Source organism: Pogoniulus pusillus, chromosome 18 (assembly GCF_015220805.1).
Source record: "Pogoniulus pusillus isolate bPogPus1 chromosome 18, bPogPus1.pri, whole genome shotgun sequence".
Taxonomy (NCBI): Eukaryota; Metazoa; Chordata; class Aves; order Piciformes; family Lybiidae; genus Pogoniulus; species Pogoniulus pusillus.
In genome coordinates this window covers 7,308,971-7,334,825 of record NC_087281.1, presented here as the reverse complement: position 1 = coordinate 7,334,825, position 25,855 = coordinate 7,308,971, and the positions used below count along the sequence as shown (strand labels likewise).

General features: G+C 42.3%; 1 protein-coding gene across 1 annotated transcript in view; it reads left to right on the top strand.

Moving 5' to 3' along the window:
* KIF6 (kinesin family member 6) overlaps positions 1-25,855 on the top strand; it is a 173,192-nt gene that overhangs the window by 98,514 nt on the left and 48,823 nt on the right. The window contains exons 14-15 of the mRNA XM_064158320.1: positions 4,343-4,445; positions 14,009-14,064. Coding sequence (XP_064014390.1) covers positions 4,343-4,445; positions 14,009-14,064 — 159 coding nt within the window. The remainder of the gene's footprint in view (positions 1-4,342; positions 4,446-14,008; positions 14,065-25,855) is intronic.

Below are 25,855 nucleotides of genomic sequence, written 5' to 3'. Positions count from 1 at the left end.
TTCATGTTATGCTAAGGTACAATCTTAATAAGCTTTTTTAACTCCTTCCCTTAGATACCATTTTCAAAATGTGATTGTTTACTACTTCACACATTTCTGAATTTTCATTAAATTGGTTGTAAAAATCAGAAGATTTCCCCTTCTCAAGAGTTCTGGGGATCTATTTTTTGGTGCTTTATTTGGCTGTACAAATCTGTTGCCTCTTAGTGTTGACCTGCAGAATGATCATCAGATTACCTTTAATTGATGCATTTCTGCCAGCTGGAAGCAATAATTACAACAACAGTTTTGCTTTCCAAACTTATTTCTAGTACTTTTGCTTTCAAAAGCAGGACATTGCCAGAAGGGTTAAATACTTTACATTGCAGTGTTATATATGATAAAGGGTGTTTCATTGCTTGTTTTAGACTCAGTCATGAGTTTCATCCAGGCTTTCTCCACATAATACAAACTTATTCTGCAACAAAAGCATTTCTGGAGGGTCAGTTCAGGCTGCAATTTAAAACTAGGACCAGTGATGGGATGAATGTGCTATAAAATTCTACTTGCAACACCGCCTGTTTTTCTTCAAGGCAGACATGAAACATGAACATTATATTCTCAGGTCATCATCACAGAAAAATATTTTTCCCTAAAGCCTCTTCCTTCTTTGGATCACACAACAGTAAACACTGCACTGTATCTCTATTTTCCTGTTCAAAAAAGGTGGAGCATTTCTGTGTGCTTTGCCACTCAAACGTTCTCTGTGGTTCTATTTTCAACCAAAGAAAAAAAAGTTAAATTGGTAACATATGTGCTGATTTTGACTGAGACAGAGAGCAAGTTTTTCTACTGTATTTTGAATTAAGTTCTTAAACCTTCTATTGGTTACTGAACCCCTCATGCTAGTGTGAGCAGTACCTTACAGCACAGAAATCTCCCTGAATTCATAGAGTCATAGAATCATAGAATGAACCAGGTTGGAAGAGACCTCCAAGATCATCCAGTCCAACCTAGCACCCAGCCCTAGGCACTCACCCAGAGCATGGCACTAAGTGCCTCATCCAGTCTCTTCATGAACACCTCCAGGGTTGGTGACTCCACCACCTCCCTGGGCAGCCCATTCCAATGCCAGTCACTCTCTCTGGCAACAACTTCCTCCTAACATCCAGCCTAGACTTTCCCTGGCACAACTTGAGACTGTGCCCCCTTGTTCTGTTGCTGGTTGCCTGGGAGAAGAGACCACCCCCCACCTGGCTACAGTGTTCCTTCAGGTAGTTGTAGACAGCAATGAGGTCCCCCCTGAGCCTCCTCTTCTGTAGGCTAAACAATCCCAGCTCCCTCTGCCTCTCCTCATAGGGCTTGTGTTCCATTGATGTCAGTGGACAATAACCCTGATACTCTAAGTATGATAAGGGGGAGCCAAACATATGTGGAATTTTAGATGTATTTTATGGAGCTAAACCCCAATAAGGTGCAGCATCCCAGTATTGCATAACTGTGCTAGTTTGAAGCTAGCTAGAATGTTTTGGTGAGAAGAACTAGATTACAGGCTGTGAAAGGAAAACAAGGCTGATGTCTACTTCGCTTGCAGTCTTGTTGAACAAGAAATGAAAACATTAGATAATGCTCTTGCCATTTTCTCTCACTCTTGCTTGGGCTGCTGACTGAGCAACATCTCTGTAGCACACCCTCCACCCACTTTTGCTTCTTAACCTCTTGGCTGAACCCCCATTCTTCCTTGGGACTGGGATAAGGTTGAGAGGAGTAGGGGGAAGGTGGAAGGGGTGGTTGGGAGCCCCTCCTGGGGACTCAGGTTTCTGGGAGGGCTGTTGTGTTTCTGTGTTACCTTTTCCCTTGTCTATTTCTGTCTATAACTGTATATACTGTAAATATCTGCTTGTATATTGTGCCAGCTGTAAATATAAGCTTCATTCAATTTCCAGAGCTGGCTGAGTCTAGCCTGGGTGATTTCTGAAGTGTGGGGGAGCAGGGAACACCCAAACCATCACAATAACCCAGCTTAGTTGGGTGTATTTTGTTAATGTATCACTTGTCACTTGCTGAGCAGACTAACCCCCACCTTTCTTTGGTTGTAGAGAGCAATAAAATCCCCCCCTGAGCCTCCTTTCCTCCAGACTGAACAGCCCCAGTTCTCTCATCTGGTCTATAAACTTGTCCATAGCAAACATTGCATCTGGCCCCGTGACTTGTGTGTATCTGTGTGGTGCAGCAGGTCACTGACCCTCTGTTCTGGAGAACAGAATTGACCCTTACCCCTTTTCAGGAGTACCAATGTACTGTACACCGCTTGGAAGCTGAGAGAGAATTTCTATTCCCAAGAGCAAGCATATATATAGATATATATGTATAAAGCCATCAGGTAGAGCAAGTATAGAATCCCCTGGGCCCAAACTGGGCTTCCAGAGCCTCCCAGGCCTCCCACCCTCAGCCAGCCTGTAGGTAGGCCGAAGCCACACGGCCCAGCTGGGCCTGCAAGGCGTGGGTGGCTCAGCTCCCTGCCCGCCAGCTCCCCCGCGAGCGTGTGCTGCTGAGAGAGGAGTGGAGGCAGGGGAGGGAAGGGGGAGAAGCGCAGTCAAGCACCATCTCCGGAGCTCTGGTACCGGTAAGGGGATAGAAAGAACAACAATAGTACAATACCATGGGATGAGCAGGTCCATGCCCTGGGATGGGCCTCTGTCCCTGTGGTTTTAAGGGGAGACCTGGGATCCCTCAGACTACCATATCATCTCTTCTTGGATTGCAGGGGGATCATTCTCCTCACTGTCTTCTAGCTCAGGGGGTTGGATTCCCAGAGCACTACCAGTCCTGTTACCGAAGGCTGAGGCAAAGGTGGCATGAAGCACCTCAGCCTTTTCCTCATTGTAAGGGTTTGTGTGTTCCCTGCCCCCCACTTTAGAAATACCCAGACTAGTCTCAGCTGGCTCTGGGAATATAAATGAAGCTATTTATTTACAGCTGGCACAATATACAAGCAGATATTTACAGTATATACAGTTATAGACAGAAATAGACAAGGGAAAAGGTAATACAGAAACACAACAGCCCTCCCAGAAACCTGAGTCCCCAGGAGGGACTCCCAACCACCCCTGCACCTTCCCCCTGCCCCTCTCAACCTTACCCCAGTCCTAAAGAAGGTTCAGCCAAGAGGTTAAGAAGCAAAGGTGAGTGGAAGGTGTGTTAGAGAGATGTTGCTCAGTCAGCAGCCCAGCCAGAAAGTGAGACAAAATGGCATGAGTGTTATCTAATGTTTTCATTTCTCCTTCCCAAACTCCTTTGCGAGACTCTGAGGGACGTGGACATCAGCACTGTTTCCCTTTCACAGCCTATGATCTAGTTCTTCTCACCAAAACATTCTAGCCTGCTTCAAACTAGCACAAAGGGAAGACCTGGGATCCCTCAGACTACCATATCATCTCTTCCTGGACTGCAGGAGGATCGTTCTCCTCACTGTCTTCTAGCTCAGGGGTTTGGATTCCCAGAGTACTACCAGTCCTGTTACCGAAGGCTGAGGCAAAGGCGGCATGAAGCACCTCAGCCTTTTCCTCATCCTTAGTCACCAGTCCTGCTGTGTCTAATAGAGAATGGAGGCTCTCCCTTAGCGTCTTTTTTGCTGCTCATTGGCTGTGACCTGCCCTTTCTTCCAAAGGTCATAAACTCCCCTTTTTTACCCTGAGTTGCAAGCAGAGCTGCCTGTTCAGCCAGGCTGGTCTTCTTTGCTGCCAGCTCATCTTACATGAGGACAGTATGGACCTACTGCACCTTTAAGGCTTCTGTCTTGAAGAGTATTCAGCCTTTAGGAGTTTGCCCTTCAGGACTGCCTCCCAAGGGACTCTGCCAAGCAGTCTCCTAAACAAGTCAAAGTCTGCCCTTTGAAAATCCGAGGTGGCAGTTCTGCTGCACCCTGCCTCCTTACTTCTCTGAGAGTAGAGAATTCAGTCGTTGCATGATCACACTCAGTCATTTGTGATCCCAAGATATGCGGAGATAGGGAACTGTGATGAGAAATGCAGAAGCAAACTTGGGTTTGCTCTTTTGAAAACACCTTCCCCTCATTCTTGAGGATATTTCACATATTTTGAGGTTTTGGAGTTTGGTTTTACTTATGAACATTTTAAGTTCTCTTGAGAAATTCTACAGCTTAAACATCCAGACTTTAGAAATGTGAAATGAAATGAAGTTGTCAGATACAGCTTTCCCATTGACTGGAATGGAGAACCCCCAGACTGACCAGATAACTTTGCCTAAATAGAAGTTAAATAAGTGCAAAATGCCTGTCTTTTGATGACTCTGAAGTAGTTCCCTTTTATTGATTCATGGTTTGTTTGTTTTCTTGGGGCAGAAGGAAAGATGTCTCTTGGATATCAGGAAGCTTTTGAACTGTTCAAGCGGAACCATGCTGACAATATAACCATTGATGACAACAAACAGCTTCTGAAACAGAGGTGAGTGTCACAGCAACACACAGCTGAGTTGATTTGAGATTTGATTTGAGAGTTGATTATGTGTCTGAGTAGCAAAGTGCCCTTGTGGCCAAGAGGGCCAATGGGATCCTGGGGTGCATTAACAAGAGTGTGTCCAGCAGATTGAGTGAAGTTCTCCACCTCTACTTGAATTCAGTTTTGGGCTCCCCAGTTTAAGAGGGACAGGTCAGAACTTGAGATCAGTCAAACAGAGGGCTACAAGGATGATTAGGGGACTGAGACCTTATGAGGAGAGGCTGAGGGGCCTGGGGTGGCCTGGGGCTCTTTAGTCTGGAGAAGTGAAGACTGAGAGGGGATTTAATAAATGTTTATAAATATCTGAGGGCTGGGGGTCAGGAGTGAGGGGACAGGCTCTTCTCACTTGCTCCCTGTGACAGGACAAGGAGCAATGGGTGTAAGCTGCAGCACAGGAGGTTCCACCTCAACACAAGGGGGAACTTCTTTACTGTAAGGGTCACAGAGCACTGGAACAGGCTCTGCAGAGAGGCTGTGGAGTCTCCTTCTCTGGAGACTTTCAAGGCCTGTCTGGATGCATCTTCTGTGATTGTATGGTCCTGCTCTGGCAGGGGGGTTGGACTTGATGATCTCTTTGGGTCTCTTCCAGCCCCTAACATAATGCATAATTTTACACCAGGTATCCCAGGCTTCTGTTGAAAACTTGGAACAGAAACTTCACCTTTTCTTAATGGGTATATTTCATATTTAGAAGGCACTGAGTGATGGTTGTACCAAAGTCTGGATAGAGCATGAAGGTGGCATGAGGAATCTTAGTGTCTAGTTACTCAGGTTTTATTCATCTTATCTTTATAGCTGCGTTGAACCAATGTGATAAATCATTAATTATCTGGAGGAAGTAAGACCCATATGACTGAATCAATAACTGCAATTTCCATTGTCAAAATGTCTTATTGGCTTTGATACTGAGTTGGACAGTAAGCCAGGAGATGTTTAACATATGTTTTTGTCTGTTATTCCTAACTTGTTTTCCAAGTGATTTTATCTTCTCTCTGCCAGTTTTGCACTCAAAAAAAGAAATAATACTTTTCTTCTTGATTTAATGCTGGCAAAAGATTTCAAAATCTTTCAGTGGATGATGAGAATGGCAAAACATTGAAGAAAATCAATACTCATAAAGCAGATTTTAAGCATCCCGAATTATACCACCAATATTTGCCTGTGTTGATTGGATAAGAGTATGGTTTCAGTGTCACTGTTTCAGATGTTAACACTCCTTGTACTGCAAGAGCAGTCAAGGTTTTGAGACTGAAATGCCAAAAGTAATCTACCCTTAAAATTGATAACTTAGCTATAAGCTTGGGATTGTTTTTCTTTTTTGCTTCTGAGGTTTTCTCCTCTAAGTTTCTCCTGCTTTATTAGTAACACAATTTTCTGACATAATAGGCCTGAAAGACACTTTTTTCAGGGTCACTGACTCATAGTCAATTATTTCAGTGAAACCAAGGCAAGAAATTATCTCCGTATCTCTGTGACTTATTCATGATCTTGCTGTTTATCACTTGTCCCAGCTTATTAACTGTCTACCTGGGTGTATAACTTAGTCATAGGGACACAATTTGTCAAGATATGTATGTCAGAATTTACTTGTGTATACTGAATGTTTACTAATGCCTTTCTTCTGATCAGTATATTACATGATACCACATCACTGCATCATAACTCCTCAAATTGTTACATTGCAATAATTTCTTACCTTCCTGTCTATTGAGCAGAACACTGAAGTGCATAATGGGAGCAATACAGTTCTGAATCATGCTCTGAATTTCCTCTAGTTTAATCACAAATCTTCCATATTTTTCTCTGTTATTGCTATGAAGCAATCCAGTATTTCCTTCTGGTTTCAGAACATGTAATAGAGATGGGCAGAATCCACAAAGTTTGATGCCAGATTTGCTGTCCCTAAAGGGCAAAGAGATTCAGCCTAATACCTTGGGTAACCCTTCTCTAATATGCATCAGATGAATGCTGAAATCACTGTTATTGTGAATGTTGATACTCTGGAGCAAGACAGTTTTCCCTGCCATTTGCAGTCATTTTTAGCAAAGATGCTTACAGCTCCAAGTTTACTGAGTTCATTAGAATGGATTTCTATTCAAACCCAGTCTGTAATTTGGAATGCAGGCTCTGAACTACCAGTTACACAAAAGCTCCGTTACCCAGCCAGTGTTCAAATTGCACAGGAAGAAGTGTGTGGATACCACATGTTTAAAAGTTACCATGACTTCCCTTCATATGTAGTCCACTCATGTTAATAATTTTGTTTATAGTTGCATAACCACTTCTGTCATACCACAAACAGTATTTGATTCACAAACTGCTTATTTTTAGCTGTCTTCTTTTTTCCTTTGGATATTTTGGGTAGACTTTCTTGACTTGATAATGATCATAGGATAGATTGGGTTGGAAGGAACATTTAGAAGTCATCTAATTCAGTCTCCCTGCAGCAAGCAGGGACATCTTCAACTAGACTATCTTGCTCAGAGCCCTGTCCAACCTAATTTGGAATGTTTTGAGAGATAGAGGACTCCACTACCTCCCTGGGAAGCCTCTTCCAGTGATTCATCACCCTCTGCATTAAAAATTTCTCCTGTATAAGTCTAAAACTCTCTTAGTTTAAAACCATTTTCCCTTGTCCTGTCTCAACAGGCCCCGCAGAAAAGTTTATCCTCATCTTTCTTATAAGTCCCCACTAAGTACTGGAAGGCTGCAATAAGGTCTCCCTAAAGACTTCTCCACACTGAACAAGCCCAACTCTCCTAGCCTTTCTTCACAGGGGAGGTAATTCAGCCATCAGGTCATTTTTGTGGCCCTCCTCTGGACATGTCCCAGCAAGCCTCTGTCTTTCCTGTGATAACTCCAGAGATGGACACATACTCCAGGTGAGGTCTCACCAGAGCAGAGTAGAATATCAGAATCACTTCCTTCAGCCTGATGGCCGTGCTTCTTCTGATGCAGCTTAGGATATGGTTGGCTCCTTGGCTGTGTCACCTCACATCCAGCTTTACATCCACCAACAGTCCCAAGTCCTCTGCAGGGCTGTTCTCAAACCCATCACACCCCAACTTCTGTTCATACCGCGTGTTGCCCCAACTCAGGTGCAGGGTCCTGTACCTTGCCTTTTTGAGCCTCATGAGGTTCACATACATCCTGAGCTTATCCATGTCCCTCTGGATGGCACCCTGTCCCTCAGGCATGTCAACCACAATGCTCAGCATGATGTAATCTGCAAACTGGTTGACTGTGCACTCAGTTCCATTATGTCAGTGATGAAGATATGAAACAGTACTGTCTGAGTATCACCATCCTGAGGGACACTTTGTCACCAATCTCCATCTTGACATTGAGCTCTTGTCTACTACCCTCTGGGCATGACCATGCAATCAATGCTTTATCCACTAAGAACTCTACCCATCAAATCCTTATCTCTCCAATTCGGAGAGAATGATGTTGTCAGGGAACTGCACCAAAGGCTTACAGAAATCCAAATGAATAACCTGCATCTGTTGATGTAGTCTCCCATCAGAGAACATCACTAGGTTGGTCAGGCAACACTTGGCTTGGGTGAAGTCATGCTGGCTGTTTTTAATCATCTCCTGTTCTCCGTGTGCCCTGGCATATCTTCTAGGAGGATCTGTTCCATGATCTTTCCAGGCACAGAGGTGAAGCTGAGGTCAGTAGTTCCCAGGGCTTCTACCTTTCTTTTAACATTGGTGCAGTGTTTCCCTTTTTCCAGTCATCAGGGACTTCACCTGACTGCTACACTTCTTCAAATACCATGAAGAATGGCCAGACAACTATATCAGTCAATTCTTACAGGACTAGGGGATGCATCTTGTCAGGTCCTATCAACTTCTGTATGATCTTCTCTGACAGTGGGAGGGACTTTGCTCCTCCAGTCCTTGTCTTCTAGTCCATCCACTTGAGAGGTTGTCAGTGGCAACTGAGGCAAAAAAATTGTTGATTACTTCAGCTTTCTTCTCTTTTGCTAACATCTTGCCAGTCTTACTTGTCACAGATAGTATGCTTTCCCTGGCTGATGTACCCATAGAAACCCTTCTTCTGTTTTTTCTATCACTTGCCAATTTCAGCTACAGTCATGCCTTGGCCTTCCTGGCCCTATGCAACCAGGCCATGGCCCTGTAATCTTCCCAGGATACCTGTACCTACTTCCATTGCCTGTGCATTTCCTTCTTGCTATTTACTTTGCCCAGATTGTCTCGACTCAACTGTGCTGGGCTCTTCTCTTGCCTAATATCTTATATGTGGGAATCGAGAGCTCATGCTCTATGGAAAGTGTCCTTAAAGATTTGCCACCTCAGTTCTGCTCCCTTGTCCCTGAGGATTGCTTTCCATGAGTTCAAATTGACTAATTCTTTGAGAGCTGCAAGTTTGGTTTCCCAAAATTCAGGATCCTGAATTTACTCCTTCCTTGATCCATACTCCTCAGGGCTGTGAACTCCACCAGTGCATGATCACTGCAGGCCAGGCTGCTTCAAATGCTGACATCACCTAGTAGCTCACTTGTGTTGGTGACCATTATGTCCAGTATTGCATCCCCTCTGGTAAAGCTGTCTATTACCTGACTTAAGTTATTTTCAATGCATTCCAGGAGTCTCATAGATCACCTGTAGCTCATTGTGCTACTTCTCCAGCAGATGTTGGGTTGGTTGAAGTCTGTCAGCAGGAATAGAACCTGCAAATGTGATGCCTCCTATAGGTGGAGTAAGAAGGCTTTGTCAATAGGCTGGCTTTGATAGGGCAGCCTTTAGTAGAAGCTAACCACAAGGTTCTCTGTGTTGCCTTGGTCTCTGATTCTTATGCATAAGCTTTTGACCTGTTTGTTGTAGTTCTTCAGACACTGCTCTTCACACTCTATCTTTTCTCCTTCTTCTATCCCTTCTGAAGAGTCTGTAGCCACCAGTAGCCACACTCCAGTCATGGGATTCATCCCAAAAAGTTGCAGTAATCGTGACCAGATTGTAGCTTTCTAAGAGCACTGGCATAAGAGGCACTTTAGCTGGACTGTCAACTGTGTCATCTCCTTAGAGAAACACCTCTTAATTCCTTTAAGGTATGTGGGAATGCAGGTGCAGAAGAGCTATGGGAATGGAGTGAGGAAGGATAACAGACAAATTCTGGCCTTGGTTTCCCACCAGCTGGAGGCTATCTTATCTCAGAAAGGATAGATAACAGACACCTCGTTAATGAGAATAACAAAGCGTGGTTTATGCTGATGTAGTAGGCTGTCCTTGACTAATTATGCTAATAGGTAGGTGTGTGCTCTGCTGGCTGAGTGAATTTATATTCGGGCTGTAATGCAACAAATTGTCTCTGGCACAATTCACATTGAGTCATCTGGAGTCCCATGTGGCGAGGCCTTGATCACAGTGGTCTACAGGCCTTTTGCCATGGTTCCCGCAGCAAGCAGGCACAACAAGCAGCACAGTCTGCAACAGAGGGATTTCACTGATGTTTTTCCTGTTGTCTCATATTACCTCAGGAGCTCCTGACTCATCTTCTTAAGACTTTGTGTGTATTATATCATTCTTATATTAATTGAATAGTGAACTGTCAGTGAGTCTAGTTTGACTTTGAAGGTTGTAACTTTTGTTTTGGCTGTGAAATTCTTATGGGTGTGAATATGCTTCGTCACACATACAATATACTTTTTTTCCCTGTAACTACATGTGGATAAGCAATCAAATGTAATCAACAGATTGAATCAAATACTGAAAAGCATTTGTCTTGTTAAAACAAGTAAACATATGTGAAAGAAACACAGGTTTTGACATAAAACTTTACACCTACTACTTCAGAGCTCTTCCGAGGGGCAGTAGCTCAGTACCATAACTCAGCACTGAGTAGATAGTTTAAGTCATTGGACACTGGAATGGGCTGCCCAGGGAGGTGGTGGAGTCGCCGTCCCTGGAGCTGTTCAAGGCAGGATTGGACGTGGCACTTGGTGCCATGGTCTAGCCTTGAGCTGTGTGGTAAAGGGTTGGACTTGATGATCTGTGAGGTCTCTTCCAATCCTAGTGATACTGTGATAGAATGTTTGCATGTAGGAAGTGGCTTTGTAAAATAGAAAAGGTGGTGTTCTACAAATTAGTTTGCACTTAATACAAAGCAATTCTTTTCCATTTCTCTTCTATCCATTAATAACTGCTGCCCTACTTATAAAAAAAAAAATCTGTCTATGCCCAGACAGAATCAGATTTCTGCCATTTGGACTACCTGTACTTGACTTTCAGAGAACTTAAAAATACTGTGTTCTTTTAGCATCATTTCCCTGAGAAGGGGAAAAATACATCTAAGTTTCTGGTTAAATACACTACCAAGAAATCTTCCTAGCTGAGCCACTCCAGTGAAATATTGCATACTGCATAAATCTTTTAAATCCCATCCTAGTCAATCTTTCCAGTAGTAAAATGCTGCTGAGCTGACAGATGTGATGTAAATCCAGTTTCCATTTTGTTCTCCATTAATTTTCCCACTTTTTTTCCTTCCTTGTTTCCTGTGTTTCAGCTGTTTAGCAGCTGACTTGGGGTTTTTTTAGTACCCATGGATGAGTTTCATAGAATAAATAATTGAAAATGAGTTAACATTAATTCACTAAATGTACTCTCACTAGACAGCCTCAGAGCTTGTTTTCCTTTACATTGTGAATTTGGGATTTGTTTTTCTAACTCTGTTTACTTACTGGCTTTTGCATTCAAGAGTGAAATCTTTGCAGAAATACTTGTTCCATTAAAATTAGTGGCTAAATATACCTTAGGGTTTCATCATTAAGTGTTTATCCCATAGGTAATAGAAGGCATGGTTTGGCAATTTCAGCCTTTCTGTGAAGAGGTCTCTGTATGGGATACACATCAACTCTCTTCAGCTAGTGATATAATTGTTCAGTCACCAGTTTTTGTAGGAACATCACATTTATGCTAGATAATATCACCTCTTTATTAGAGAAGTGGCATAATTAGCCTTTTTCCTTTTCACTATTAGAGTAAAATCTTTTGTGGTTTTCTGGTTTGTTTTGAATATGATCTATAGTCAGAGATGGAGTTTATTAGACTTTCAGACTTTAATGTAAATCTTCAGTTGATGTTATTGTGCCAGTTCTTAAACTGTAGTATTTGAGAAGCAGAGGCATTGCCCACTCAGTTATTGGCAGGAATCTAGGAATAAGAAATGCTGGATAGATAACTGGCTTCAGCTTGTCCAGCTAAATCTCTCTGAACATGAATCAGCCAACAGGAGGTTTGCCTCCAGGATTACTAAGTAGTTTGTGAACTGAGTGTTGGGTTCATGGAAGCTGAGAAAGAGATGTACTTTGCGATGTTTCCCTTTGATCTTTACACCATATGAAAGGCCTACTTGGGTGCTCTACCAGTGGGAAAAGCTTATACAGAAGTCTCACAGATGCTTCTGCCTTTCTCCTAAGAAACAGTAAGGGCTGAGAAACCCTCAGCTTCAGCCATTTAGCTGTGATGAGCTCAGCCTTGAAAGCAAATGTTAGTGAGCAGATACAGAAGCAGGCACCTGAAATTCTAACTTGATCCAGTTTTACAGGGAAATGGACTAATTGAGAGGAGGCAACTTTCCAAGCACTGCCTCCCCTGGGGAAAGTCCTATTTTATAACTGTTTTGACATTCTTTGTGATAGACAGAAGTAAAATTTGTGGATTTCCTCAGTTACTTTGGCTAGACTGATACTCTTCCAGATCAGCTGAATGCCTGCTTAACAATTGAGTTTTACGGTTCTGCCTCCACATTCAGCTAGTTTCAGCTTGTAAACATCCAAGTAACACTTCAGAATTTCATGTTTAGCCTAATGTATATTTATTGTAGGACAATGCAGCATATCATCCTTCTACATTTTAAGCTGCTACTATTTAGACTACTGCAATGCATATTTGCTTGAACAAGCCTCAGTTCTCTCAGGAACTCTTCAGATGTTGCCATTGGACATTGAATTGACTATCATTATTTTTACAGCATCTGGAAACATAACATGCATGTCATTTGCCTTAAACAGATTTATATTGTACTGAGTTAAATATAAAAGAATAACTATGACAGCAACTGCTGTATAAGACCAGAAAACTGGCCAAAAAAAAAGGTGCTAAGAAAAGAAACTTCTGATCACTGGAATATTTCACACACCATGTCAAGATTTGATTATTTGCATATAATGAGGAAGTGGTCTGTAAATTAAATCAGAAACATACATTTCAAATGTGAAAGGGTGACGAAGCTGGTGAAAGGCCTGGAACACAAACCCTATGAGGAGAGGCTGAGGGAGCTGGGGGTGTTTAGCCTGGAGAAGAGGAGGCTCAAGGGGGGACCTCATTGCTGTCTACAACTATCTGAAGGGAGGTTGTAGCCAGGTGAGGGTTGGTCTCTTCTCCCTAACAACCAGCAACAGAACAAGGGGAAACAGTCTCAAGTTGTGCCAGGGGAAGTCTAGGCTGGATGTTAGGAGGAAGCTGTTGTCAGAGAGAGTGATTGGCACTGAAATGGGCTGCCCAGGGAGATGGTAGAGTCACCATCCCTGAAGGTGTTGAAGCAAAGCCTGGATGAGGCACTTAGTGCCATGGTCTAGGTGACTGGCTAGGGCTGGTGCTAGGTTGGCCTGGATGATCTTGGAGGTCTCTTCCAACCTGGCTGATTCTGTGATCCCCACGTTTCCACTTTTGATTTGAGGTCAAGCTATACGCATACAGCAAGAATGGAGTTTCTAAAGCCTGATCAATTGTTTCTATCCTTCTCAGTCTGCTTGCTTGCTATTTGAATACCTTCCTGTAGATCGCTTTGATTTATATTGGTATTTAAGAAGTAGCTGAGTATAACAGAATAACAGATATTTTTTTCTTAGTGGCTAGGATGTGCATTTTCACACAGCATGATCAGTGATTACCAGCAGTATGCAAATTACAGACTGACACCAGGGAGGTGGTGGAGTCACCATCCCTGGAGGTGTTCAAGAAAAGCCTGGATGAGGCACTTAGTGCCATGGTCTAGTTGACTGGCTAGGGCTGGGTGCTAGGTTGGACTGGCTGATCTTGGAGCTCTCTTCCAACCTGGTTGATTCTATGATTCTATAAGTCCTGATAAACAGACTAGTACTTTCAAACATTTTATTTTGACTTTCTATGGATATGTTTTCTTTTATATAGATGCATGTGAAGGTAGTGCAAGTAATGTAGCATATTCAAATTGGTACTATAGTGTTGTATGAATATTTAACAGAATCCAACTGTTAGATTTGAAAAACCATAATATTTAAAACGTAGAAAGTCAAATACATTTATAAGCCTGTTTGTGGCATGGTTTCTTTTGCACATAGATTATTTTAGATGAGACAATATTTTCTGAAAGGCTTTTTTTTTCAAACTAGTTTTATTTACAAATCAAAATTTGTCCTGAGTAATTCTGTATTTTGTTGTAAACAACTAGTTTACTTAGTTGTTCTTTAGAGTAATGGTGTATTGTTCTGCTTACATTGACAGGTTTGCTGAAGCTAAATGCCTTGGAGAAAAATTAAATGAAGTGAGAAATAAAATAAGTGAGTAGATTTTAATTTCATCCTTCAGTTTCACCTTTAACTTCATTTTGCCTTTTAGCTGATGAAATCAGAGCAGAGGATATGGAAGAGTTTCTAGTTTCCAAAGGAAAAGTGACAATGCATTAACATTTAGTGTAAAGTTAGCTAAGATAGCAGTAACAGTTCTGCATACTAGTTTTGATTATTTCAAATACCACAATGTAAAAATAGCTTCCTTCTTCACTTCACAAGATAGATGAAATTTATGAAAATGAGAAGATATTAAATTAGTTTTTCTGAATTTTATCTTGAGATTAAAAGGTCCTAAAACATCATCTCAAATTGTGATGTCTATGGATTAAGGATTGTATTTAACTATACATTTATATTGCTTCTGATAAAAGAAATTCTATGATTCTAAGTTTTCATTGTTGAATTGCATCTCTGGAGTCTCTTTCTACAGATTAATTAAAGCAGCTGGGGCGGGGGGCATAATTTTTTGCTTTAGGGCCCCAATAGCATATGCTTGCTTTCCAGTTTCTGGTTGTTCAAAGCCCAAAATCACCCATGCACACATTTTTTTTCCCAAGCTAGGTGTTATGTGATCCTCCTAGCAGCCTTTGTTGTATTCCTAGTCAATTCCTGAGTTCAGTTGATTGCAAGCCTCCAGCTTCTTTCCTAAAAATTGCTATCCAGGCTCTCTGTCAGATATTAAACACAATTTTGTCCTCTGCCCCTGAAGTCCTTGGAGATCAAGTCTTTGTCCTCCTGTGTTGACTACTTCAGGTGAACCAATTTTTTCCAAGCTTCCAGACACAGGCTGTGAGGGACTAGATTTAAAGGTAGTGTGGTCTCTGCCTCCAGTGGTATAGATCTTGCTCTATATAGTAGTATAGCCTGAGTTTCTATCTCCTTCCTTTTTCGACGGCACAAGCACAGACATGGACAATGAAGTCATTATCATCACTTTTTGTCTTATAACAGCAGTTGACTTCTGGGAAGGGATGAAAATCTCATGACACTTCTGACAAGCACACTGTACTTATACCATAGCTATGATTATATTCTCTGTGGTCATGAGCGGTAGCTACTGCCAGATTCCCTCCCTATCACCTTCAAGTATAACACAAGTTCCTCAGAGATGTTACACAGTATATTTAAAGTTATGTCAGCTGTGTGGAAAGCCTCAGCCACGTTGGCACTGTGTTCTCAAACCACAGCACAAAGGCTATTTTGAAGGGATCCAGAACCAGAGAAATCAGGTGCTGAGCCCTGCTGCAGCAGTGTCCTGAACACTGGGTTCTTTCTGTACGACGTGACAGTTGAATCAGCCTGCCTTCTTTCAGTAAGCTTATTTGTTACCTTCAGACTCACCAGAACATAAATGTCAGTACAGAACTCGTGCATGGATATCCACAGACTGGTCCAAGCAAGTAGAATTTCAATATCTACCTTGCAAGTATGGTTCTCTCCAGAGTCCTTAATAAGCTTGCTTAAATTCTGCCAAATAGGTTTTGGCAGACTTGGAAAAAACACAGAATTGCAGAATGTCAGGGGCTGAAAGTCACCTCGAAACATCATCTAGTCCAACCTCCAGTCAGATTAAACCTGCTGTGGAGGACAATGCCAGGCATCAGGAAGCATCTCCAAGATGAATAATGTCTGAAGGTTTGAGGCAGCAGTGTGAACACATGCCATTACATTAGTATGCAACCTCTTTCTCTGCTGCCATCTTGAAGTCTGCATTGTCCCAATTTACTTCTGTCTGCTAGATTTACTCACCTGTGATAAGGCCATGAGATTTCTTAGCCCAAACGAGGTAGAGCCAAAATCAGGACTTGCTGTCAAACTTCTCTTGCTGAAGTTGAAATTGATTTTCGGAGCAGGTGTAGTGAACACCACCAATAAGCAGCCACACACAAGCATGCCTTTCATAGTGCCTGAGGCTATGTTGCATGAAGACAGGAGCCTAGCAGCCACCTTAAATTCCCCTGGCATCCTTTGCAAATGTCTTAGGGGGAGAACAGCTATTTGGAGGGTGTGGGAGACAGTACAGGAAGTGCTGGGACACATGCCAGTCCAGAAGGTACCATTTATAGTGTCAAGTTGGGACAAGATTATTCAGTCTGCAAGTGCCTTGATATCTAGAGGAGTCTACTGTGGCTACTTTCAGAAGTAATAGAACAAAGCCATGCAGATGTAGCCTCTCAAGACTCTATTCCCATGGACTCCAGCAAAATCTAGAAGAAATCCTGAAGCAGAAGTACAGTATGGATTTTGTTGCAATTAAAAATATTTGCCTCAAAATTTATTTTTGATTAAGTTCTTCAATTTTAGAAGTGAAACAGAAAGTGTATTTGGGGAATATGAACCATACAAAGCTGGAAGGAAGTGTTGATCTGCTTGAAGATAGAAAGTCTATGCAAAGGGACTTGGAACAGGCTGGACCAGTGAGCTGGGGCAATTTGCATGAAATTCAACAAGGCCAAGTGCCAGATCTTGCACGCTGGTCACAACAACCCCGTGCAATGCTGTGGGCTTGGGGAAGAGTAACTGAAAAGCTGCCCAGCAAAGAAAGACTTAGGGGTGCGTTGATCAGCAGCCGGCTGAATATGAGCTAGCAGTGTGCTCGCGTGGCCAAAGCAGCCAGCAGCATCCTGGCTTGTATCAGGAATAGTGTGACAAGCAGGACCAGGAAGGTGATTGTACTTCAGCATTGGTGAGGCTGCACCTCAAGTACTGTGTCCAGTTTTCAGCCTCTCACTCCAAGAAAGACATTTTGTTGCTGGAGCATGCCCAGAGAAGGGCAGTGAAGTTGGTGAAGGATCTGGAGAACAGGTCTTATGAGAAGTGTCTGAGGGAACTGTGGTTGTTAAGTTTGAAGAAAAGGAGGTTGAAGGGAGAAGTTATCACCCTCTACAACTACTCAAAAGGAGGTTGTCGCAAGGTGGGTGACAGGACAGGAGGAAATGGCCTCAAATTGCACCAGGGTAGATTTAGATTGGACATTAGAAGAAACTTCTTCACTGAAGGAATTACTAAATACTGGAATGTGCTACTCAGGGAGGTGGTTGAATCCCCATTGCTGGAGGTGTTTGGAAGATGCACAGATGTAGTGCTAAAGAATATGTTTTAGTACCAGACTTGTTAGTTAATGCTTGGACTCAATGATCATAAGGGTCTTTTCCAACTGAAATGATGCTATGATTATATGATCTGAGTGAATATTTGTTGCAGCTATCTGTTAGCTGCTGCAGGAACATGGCCAGAGTTTACACAGAGATCAGTGTGATCATAAGCAATGCCACGTGGACTTCAGATCAATTCAATGTGAATTATGCCAGAGACTCTATTGATTGTTCTGACTCTCATTATATAGTCTTTGAGCATAGAGCACACACCTACCTATTAGCATAATTAGGCAAGGACAACCCAGTCCTCTGCATAAACTCTGCCTTGTTTTTCCCATTAACAAGATGTCCCTTATCTATCCTTTCTGAGATAAGGTAGCCAGCAGCTGCTGAGAACCAAGGCCACCACTCATTTGTTCTTCTTCTTCTCACTTTGCATTTCCCACACATATTCTTGTGTAACCTAAAAACCCAGACTGATCCCTTGAACTGTACTAACAAAGCAGTAGTATTGCACTGAACATTAACAATGCTTGTATGTCTCCTGTAAGAAATTTTAATAGCTCATAGTACACATGAGTATTTTAAAGTTCCTTTAAGAACTAAAGTAGAAACATCAGAGAAAAATAATAAATTCAATTTTCACAGAATCACAGAAATATTCAGGTTGGAAAAGACCTTCAGGATCACCAAGTCCTACCAATAACACTACCCTACATGGTTCACCCTAAACCATATCACCAAGCACCACATTCAAACAACTTTTAAACACATCATAGAATCAACCACTTCAGAAGAGACCTCCAAGAACATCCAGTCCAATCTGTCACCCAGCCCTATCCAATCAACTAGACCATGGCACTAAGTGCCCCAATCCAGTCTTTTTCTTGAACACCTCCAGGGATGGTGACTCCACCACCTCCCTGGGCAGCCCATTCCAATGCCAATCACTCTCTCTGGCAAGAACTTCCTCTTAATATCCAGCCTATACCTCCCCTGGCACAGCTTGGGACTGTAGATCATTTGGTAGTACTGAAAAAGACGTTGTGAAGAAAACTTGATATTAAACCAAGGATTTTATTTCAGAATAGTGACAGTATAGAATTCCTTCTTGCAAAAGGTTGAGTGTTTGTGCCTAGCACAGTGTCATGGGCTGGCTGCCAGGAACCTATCCAGCTGCTCTCTTACTCCTCTTCCTCAGCAAAATAGGGGGGGGGAACGGAACGTAAGAGGAAAAAGCTTGTGGATCAAGATAAAGATGGAGAGATCACTCACCATCACAGGCATAACAGACTCAAGTTGGAGAAAATTAATTTCATTTATTACTAATTGAAATAGAGCTGGATGGTACAAAGCAAAAGACAAAACCTCTGTAGTCAAAATTTCTGTCCTTATTAGGAGTTAACAGGAGTTTTATGCAGTTTTACACCATAACCAAGAACAACCTGTGAGAGATTTCTGGCAGTAAGAAGTCTACATCAGAACATACTGCAAAGCATTAAATAACAACAAAAAGGCCCACCAGCTACCACATTGATCATACAGGAAATTAGAGTTCAGGGGAAGTAAAAACACAGTTTTCATTGCAAATTAATTGCATATATTAATTCAGAACTTAGTGACTAAAAAACTTACCTATATAGAAGAATGTACAAGAATACCTGATTCCCTGTTCATCCCTGTTTGTGTATTTGGGAGCATTTATACCACTATTAGATGTACTTTTTTTCCTAACAGAAAAAAAGCATGTTGAATAGTAGTTAATGCTCAAAGGGAAGCAGCTATTGGGTTTATTCTGCCTACAAATCAGCTAACATTATGACTGAAGCTAGGAGAGGGAAGAACAAACTCGTGTGGGAGTAATAACTGTATGAGGAAACAGACACTTGGGGAATGACAGAAGGGAGGTGGGTGGATTGTGTGCACATGATGTTGATGACGCCACTGTACCCACAGGAATGCTGAGATGTTGCATGGCTCTGCCTCTTTTCAAGCTTTTATTGCAGTGCATGAGCTCGTAGGATAGCAAAGCCAATTATGGTCATTAGTGAGGGCATGTCCTAGTATTGCAAAGCGAATTTATTGGAGAGTCTTAATTTAATTTGCTTGGAAATTATTCAGATTTTCCTTAGGTATCACAGTTAATGGAGTGTGACACTGAAATGATGACTGCAGGAGTGTGGGGACAAGATTGCAGTGCTCAGGGGTAGTATGGATTCTGATTCACTGCCTTGTACCTCTCAACTTTTATTTCTGTAAATGCTAAAACTAATCAGCATATAAATAATGTAAGATATGACTTTCTAATCACGTTTTTCTCCATGTGCAAGACTCTGTATGTACACATCATATTTATTTTAAAGGCCACTGTACCTCCTCATGGAGATAAACTAAGTAGACCTACTTTAAAATGAATTTCATGAATGTTTTCTTCTTTACTTGTAGACAGCTTTATGAAGGGAACCAATGACACCTTTTTTATATAGATATGAAATGAAAGAAGATGAAGTTTTGTGGGCAGAGGTGGTTTGGGAGCACTCTGTTGGCTGTGCCGTGGCTTTTTAGCTTCACATGCATGCAGTAAATTACAGAAAGACAATCAGTTGGTGAGGCTGAGGGAGCTGGGGTTGTTTAGCCTGGAGAAGAGGAGGCTCAGGGCAGACCTCATTGCTGTCTACAACTACCTGAAGGAAGGTTGTAGCCAGGTGGGGTCTGGTCTCTTCTCCCAGGCAATCAGCAACAGAACAAGGAGACACAATCTCAAGTTGTGCCAGGGGAGGTCTAGGCTGGATGTTAGGAGGAAGTTGTTGGCAGAGAGAGTGATTGGCATTGGAATGGGCTGCCCAGGGAGGTGGTGGAGGCACCATCCCTGGGGGTGTTCAAGAAAAGCCTGGATGAGGCACTTAGTGCCATGGTCTAGTTGATTGGCTAGGGCTAGGTGCTAGGTTGGACTGGCTGGTCTTGGAGGTCTCTTCCAATCTGGTTGATTCTATGATTCTGTAATTCTGTGATAAGAATCCTAATGATGATACTAGTAATGCTGTACATATTTTAGGCAATGATTATATGGACTGAAAGAACTGATGAAAGTCTTGTATGAGCAAAAAAACATTTTAAAAACCTTTGCTGGAGTGGGAGTTTTCCACTGAAGAAAGATTTTGTGCTTTATGTGAAACCTAAATGAAACAAAATTGCTATTATCATTTGCTATATGAAAAGAAAATGCATCAAAATCAGTGTGTTGAGTGGCTAGGGCTGGGTGCTAGGTTGGACTGGATGATCTTGGAGGTCTCTTCCAACCTGGTTGATTCTATGTTTCTATGAAGCTCAGTACTGGTAGTAGTATTAGATATGGGTTTTATATTAATGTAAATGTTCCAACTTGGAGACATTAGCTTATTAGACTTACTTCAGCCATGAATGAAGTGAGGCTATAGTAAAGGAGAAATTATTGTGCCTTGAAATGCATTCCATTCTTCAGTGTAATATTCTGAGATACTTATTCTTTTATGGAAATAAACATTGAGACTTCCTAGCTGCTGATTAGTATAATTCACTGTTCTAGTTTAATTCCAGAAAGTATCAAGTATTTACACAGACTTATATCTGATATACATGCTCAGGGAATTTTACTGGAAATGACTCATGTAAAAGAAAAATGGCAGGCCTGGGTTTAAAAGGAGATTGAGAAACTCCAAGAAGAAAGGTTACATTCCACAGGCAAATCTGCTTCAAATGACATCTGAACAACTCATAAATTATCCAGTATGCAGATTTAATGAACAGATAATAACATCATTCCACAGCATTCTGTTCTTCAGGTACCTTGTTATGAATTGCTGTTCTCTGCAGAGACCTTTAATGTTCATGAAACTTGAGATCTTGAAATTCTCACTGAAGCAAAACTCGAGCTGAGGTCACTTTGAGTTCTTTTCATATAAGGATTGAAAAGAAAATTCCACATTTGGCTTTGTTGTTGTTTTAGTTGCTAGAAGGCAACAGCCATCATCAGATATAATTCATAGAGTCATAGAATCAGGTTGGAAGAGACCTCCAAGATCATCCAGTCCAACCTAGCACCCAGCCCTAGCCAGACAAATAGACCATGGCACTAAGTGCCTCATCCAGGCTTTTCTTGAACACCTCCAGGGACGGTGCCTCCACCACCTCCCTGGGCAGCCCATTCCAATGGGAAATCACTCTCTCTGTGAAGAACTTCCTCCTCATTGTTTTAAACAGACAAATAATGCCATTACGCTGTGAAATATATTACAGTACAGTCCAAGCTGCCCCCTTGAACTGCAGTCACCAAGCTTTATTACCGCTAAGGAGACAATGCTGAGATGTTGAGGGCAATCCATGTGTGCTCAGCCGGTCACTTTAAAACTGTCCTCCATTTAAAAGGTGATTACCTCTAAGTGTTTTCTTATTTCTAGTCTTCAAGAATCATACAAAAGATACAATGTGAGGTCTTTTAAGGGCCTTTCCTTATTTCACAAGTAAGTGTTTCACTCTATGGAAGTGTCTTTAAACATTACACTGAGTTCTGTATCAGGAGACATGCAACTTGCTCAGGCTTTGCTGAGCATTTGCAACTGGGCACTCAAGCAGCACGACCTGTGCAACCCAGCGTATTCTGTAGGTGTCAAACGTACTGTGTATACCCAGACAGCTCCTACTAAGACTGCTCAGTATCACTGTGCATGCATTCTGCATAGGCAATCATTTGTGTGTCCAGGGCAGCTGCTGCCCTAGCTGGACTATCCAATACCTGAGAACTCCATGTCCAAATCAGTGATCTAGAACCATGTGAAGCAGTAACTTAACATGAGGAGTAGATTTGTCAAGCACAGGTTAGTGTAGACTGGAAGCTCTTTAAAATAAAGAGATCATCTGCCTGCTGCTTCTCCACTTCTCTTCTGGCTCCAAGATACGTGTGAAAACAGAGCCTCAATACACTTAGTCCCCACTTATTTCTTCTCTCCCACAAAAGTACCTGCATGTTGCAGGTGTCCTCTGTGTGGTAGTTTGGGGGATCCAAGGTCCCCCTTAAACAAACCCATATGGACAGAGACCCATGCCAGGGGGATGCACCAGCTCCTCCCAGGACATTGCAATACTGTTTCTCTATTGCTTCTCTGGTATCACAGCTTAAAAGGTAGTGCCTGACTTGGTCTCTCCCCCTTATCTTCTCTGCCCTTGCTGCCACTTCCCCAGGCAGTGCAGCCTTATCTCGTGGTTCGTGAGGGAGCTGGCAGGCAGGGAGCTGAGCCACTGAGGCCATGTAGGCCCAGCTGGTGGCAGGGGACAGTTTTGGCCTACCTTCAGGCCAACTGAGGGTGGAGGATTCTAGAAGGCCAGTTTGGGCCAGGGATGTTGAGGTGCTGGAAGGTGTCCAGAGAAGGGCAACAAAGCTGGTGAGAGGCCTGGAACACAAACCCTGTGAGGAGAGGCTGAGGGAGCTGGGGGTGTGCAGCCTGCAGAAGAAGAGGCTCAGGGCTGACCTCATTGCTGTCTACAACTCCCTGAAGGGAGGTTGTAGCCAGGTGGGGGTTGGTCTCTTCTGCCAGGCAACCAGCAACAGAACAAGGGGACACAGTCTCAAGTTGTGCCGGGGGAAGTCTAGGCTGGATGTTAGGAGGAACTTCTTCATAGAGAGAGTGATTGGCATTGGAATGGGCTGCCCAGGGAGGTGGTGGAGTCACCATCCCTGGAGGTGTTCAAGCAAAGCCTGGATGAGATGCTTAGTGCCATGGTCTAGTTGAGTGGCTAGGGCTGGGTGCTAGGTTGGACTGGATGATCTTGGAGGTCTCTTCCACCCTGGTTGGTTCTATGATTGCCTTGTATATATGTGCCCTCGTAAATAGAATTCTTCTCTAAACTCCTAGTCAGTGTGCAGTATCCTCATTCTCACTCCTGAAAAGGGGTATCAGTTCTGTTCTCCTGAAGCAGGTAAGCCGCTGGCCCAGACTGGAACACTCTGCCACTTGATGGTCAATCTTGATTTGGTCAGGACACAGCAGTTGTGTCAGAAAAAGAAACACCAGTATTTCTACCGTATTTAATCTTGGGTAACTATGCTGTTTACTCCTAAGGGATGTCACTAATAGAGCAGAGCACATCAGCTCTGCAAAACCTGCAGCCATCTGTGAGAAAAACAGAACAGAAAACAGAGCACAGGGACAAAAAGTCCCCCAGATGTAATTTCCCAGCTGGGATGTTATTCACTGTGGCCCAGTGCCTAGAAGCCCCAGTCTGTTTCTGATCTCCAGGTCAGTTTCAAAGCAATTTTGTAATAAACGAGGCATGTTTATGTGTCCACCAAAAATAGCAGTAGCTGTTGAAGCTGAAGCCTTTCAAAATGGCTGACACAGTCTTCAGATTCTTTCTCCTTAATTTCTTGGCCCAATTGTTTTGCAACCTAATGCTGAAAAAACATAGCTCTTGTGTGTTAGCTTTGGATAAATATCTAATCGTTGTGCCACGATGACTGCAGGTTTGGAATCTGTAGTTTTTAATGTTGCACTTTTTATTTTTGGAAGCATGGAACTGAAAACACAGAAAACCAGCTGAGCTTCTGCAGATTTTATTTCCTTAACCACCTTGCCACCATCTGCAGGTTTTTTTGTTGGTTTTTTTTTCCAGAAATGTGATTTATTTGGCTTTGCATGAAGCTACATTTTTTTTTCTGTTTGGTTTAACTCTCCCTGTTGCAACTTCTTTCTTTCTTAACATGATGAAATGTAACTTACTTTCACGCTGATTCTGTTGAGCTTATTTGTCCATTGATGCCCAAATCACTCCTGGCATGATTTCTGTTGCACAGTTTAGCCAGGGATCTGTAGAGTACAGTGTAAAAGTGCTGTGATCTCTCACAGCATCTTCCATAACATTTCTCTCAAAGTGCTGTAATGCAGTGACCTCATTGCTGTCTACAGCTACCTGAAGGGAGGTTGTAGCCAGGTGGGGTTGGCCTCTTCTCCCAGACAACCAACAACAGGACAAGGGGACACAGTCTCAAGTTGTGCTGGGGGAAGTACAGGCTGGGTGTTAGGAGGAAGTTCTTCACAGAGAGAGTGATTGGCATTGGAATGGGCTGCCCAGGGAGGTGGTGGAGTCACCATCCCTGGAGGTGTTCAAGAAAAAGACTGGATGAGGCACTTAGTGCCATGGTCTGGTTGGCTGGCTAGGGCTGGGTGCTAGGTTGGACTGGCTGATCTTGGAGGTCTCTTCCAACCTGGTTGATTCTATTCTACTCATGCAGATAACTCTTTTGCAGATAACTACGAAATGGTAAATGGTGCTACCACCTTGGGGCAGATTTAGTACTGTGATGAAAGCTTTCAGAATCTGTTTTGTTCTAGGAACAACCACTTGGCTCATAATATAAAGCAGAGAACAACAGGATATTTTTTTCTTGCTAGCATTTCAGTGAAAGGTTCATGTTAATGATTTTGTTGTTTCTTCAGTGTTCAGAGTGAGTCAACTGCCTTGTTTGTAATCAACAAAATGGTTTTTTTTAGTTACATTAACATTTTTGTTTAGAATCTCAGAAGCCACCACAATGTGAGCAGGGCTTAGATTGTGTTGGAGTAGTGCAGTTACGTTTGCTTGGCATCATTCTTAACACCCTAAGATGAAGCAATGAATAATAAAGTAATACTATTAGCTGAATGAGAGTGCCCAGAAGACTGATAGTAAAATGTGCAAACAAGGAGGGAAAATAGACAAAGAATATAAACTCTGTTATAATAATGGTCTATAAAGATTTACTGTAGCTTTCTGAAATCAAGAAGTAACCTATCTTTAATACACTTGCTGTAGGCAATGTATACTTTCTAGGTCTTACTCTTCCCTCACTTCAGACATAACCAACTGGATCAATGGCAGCAGTAACAGAGCTGTTTGTTCTGCTACAGCACAAAGTCATACTTGGGTGATTGTCAGACAGAAAGAAAGATGTAATTTCTGAGTCTCAGTCCTTAGCTAGTGCTGGATTTCTCTTCCCCACTCTGTTAAAGATGAGACTGACAAAAGAACCTAGCAGCTCTAGAAGATTTCTGGCAGCCTTCTTCCTTTTTCTGTTTCTGTTCTTCCCTAGAAGAAAATGCCATCTTCAGTAATATAAGATCATCTTTGTAGCTATGCTCAGGAAACTTATTTTGGAAGGTCCAAGTCTTTTGGCTTCAGGGGGCAATGCATATGTTTGTGCTAATGCTAAATATTGTCCATTGTTTCAGCTTCCATATGTTTGTTTTTACTTTTAAACAATAGGCAGTGCCCCTGGGTGACAGTACATAGGCTGAATGGGTCCTTAGAATGAGAAAACATAATTTGTCAAATGACTTATTCAGAAAATACCAAACCAAGTAAATTCATCTGAACAACTCTGTTATGCTTCCGTGATGTGCTATTCTTTAGACACAGGAACTTTATTAGTGCAACAGTCACTCCAGGCCTAAGATGCTAATATTTTCTTTGGATCTGAGCTGGACTCTACATATGTCAGAAACATTTTCCTTTCTCTAATTATTACGAATGATGTCCTGTTCTTCAGAAGCAGAAGTATTTTCAGGGAGGAGAGTTATGCTAAGTGAGAAACAAAGTAAACCCTTCTTATTTAAGGTTTTCACTAGAATAACTAGAAGCAAATGAACCAAGCTCATTGGATTTAATCAAGC